Source organism: Physeter macrocephalus, chromosome 11 (genome assembly GCF_002837175.3).
Source record: "Physeter macrocephalus isolate SW-GA chromosome 11, ASM283717v5, whole genome shotgun sequence".
In the NCBI taxonomy this organism is placed as follows: domain Eukaryota; kingdom Metazoa; phylum Chordata; class Mammalia; order Artiodactyla; family Physeteridae; genus Physeter; species Physeter macrocephalus.
In genome coordinates, this window is record NC_041224.1 from 105487280 (window position 1) to 105489363 (window position 2084).

Here is a 2084-nt window from a genome sequence, read left to right on the forward strand (position 1 = left end):
AATAATCATGAAGCGCTGAAATACAATCAAGTGAAATAATTTCATGACATTTTTTCCATAAAACTAATTATTTTCCTTTCTTATCAGTATACAAACTTTGAGAGAGGAAAGAATATATATGTTTTCAAGAATTTTCAAGCTTTTAAAATTGCTCAGAACAGGTCTGCAGAATAACATTTGGCTTTTAATGATGTTTTGCCAGTTACTGATCTCTACCCAAAATCCTGATGATATACCTCTAAATCAGGGGTCCCCAACCCCCGGGCTGCGGATCAGTATCGGTCCACGGCCTGTTAGGAACTGAGTGGCACAGCAGGAGGTGAGAGGCGGGCGAGGGAGTGAAGCTTCATCTGCCGCTCCCCATTTCTCCCCATCTCTCGCATTACCACCACCTGAACCATCCCCCCACCCCCTCTCCCCCACCCCTCAGCTCCCCAACCCCCATACATGGAAAAATTATCTTCTGTGAAACTGGTCCCTGGTCCCAAAAAGGTTGGGGACAACTGATCTAAATCATGGAAGAAACAATTACAGATAAGTCAGCTCTCTTGCTTAAAGTATTAAGATGAATTCTTACTGCAATTAGAATAAAATAAAACTTCTTATCTCAGCCTAAGAGACCTTAGTTATTTGACCCTTACAGTCACATAGAACTTAATACCTAAAATCTCTCACACTTACTCATTATACTCCAACCACTCTGGTGTTTCTTTTATGTTCTTTAAACACACCAAGTGTATTCTCTTGTTATGCATAACTTTCCCCCATTAGTTACAATAGTACCCGAAAAATGGAAGGCACTCAATGAAAAACAGTATTTGTTAAATGAATGAATGATTTGTAGCCAGAATTTCCCCTTCATGACTTCATATTATAAAATCCATTCAACAAACCACATGCCGGCTCAATACTCTCCTCATGGAAGCTTTCAGTTCCTGGTTGCGAAGGGTGTAAATCACAGGGTTCATCAAAGGAAAGATCACTGTGTGGAGAAAGGAAACCACCTTGTTTGCTGATAAGGCTCTGAAGGGGCGAGTGTAGATAAAGATGGCAGGTCCAAACATGAGAAGTATAATGATGATGTGAGTGGTGCATGTGGACAGTGCCTTGCTCTTCCCTTCAGAAGCAGACCCACATACACGGCAGAGGATGACTACATAGGAGGCCAAAAGCCCCAGGAAACACAGGAGGATGAGCAGACCACTGTTGAAGACCATCACAAGCTCCACCACAAAGGTGTCAGTGCAGGCCAGCTTGATGACCTGTGGCACATCACAGAAGAAGTTTTCCAGTCGGTTTGGGCCACAGAAGGGCAAGTGGAAGATGAAGGCCACCTGGATAATGGAGTGGACAAAGCCTCCAAGCCACAGAGCCAACAGCAAGGCATAGCAGGTTCTAGGGTTCATGACAGTTGAATAGTGTAAAGGATGACAGATGGCAAGGTAACAGTCAAAGGCCATCACAACAAGGAGTAACCCCTCCCTTCCTCCAAGGAAGTGCAAGAAAAAGAGCTGAATGATGCAGCCTCTATAGGAGATCACCTTCTTCTCAGAGAGAAAGTCCACCAGCATCCTGGGAGCCACAATGAAGGAGAAGGATGCATCCAGGAAGGCCAAGTTGCCCAGAAAGAAGTAGAGGGGGGTCGTGAGGCCAGGGTCTGACCTGATGGTGAAGATGATGAGGAAATTGCCAGGGAGGATGATGAGGTAGAAAATTAAGATCAGGACAAAGACCAGGAGTTGAATATTTCGAGACTGGGGCAGACCAAGGAGGATGAATTCTGTCACCACTGTGCTATTTTGTATCTTCATCTCCTCTGCCTGTACTACATCAGGGAGTAGAGAGGTTATTTCCAATTCTTCCTTCTAGATCATAGTTCTTCTCAAACTAAAAGCTGTGTATTTCACATCTATGTTATACCATCACTCTCCCACAAACGAAGAAATTTCTTCTACCCTTTATTCTTCTATAAATCATTAAGTGCCAGCACCCAAGTCTTGAAACCACACTCTTCTTCTGCTTCTGTCCTGTGCTCCTATTTAACTGCTCTCTCATGCAGCACTCTGCCCTGACCTGGATTTGTT

At 43.9% G+C, this 2084-nt stretch overlaps 1 protein-coding gene across 1 annotated transcript; it reads right to left on the reverse strand.

The window, feature by feature from the left end:
* Positions 1-884: 884 nt before the first annotated feature.
* On the reverse strand, positions 885-1811 carry LOC102978661 (olfactory receptor 4N4C-like). Its single transcript, XM_024132896.1, has one exon. It carries the CDS (start codon positions 1809-1811, stop codon positions 885-887), a length of 927 nt encoding a protein of 308 aa, XP_023988664.1.
* Between the last annotated feature and the right edge of the window lie 273 nt (positions 1812-2084).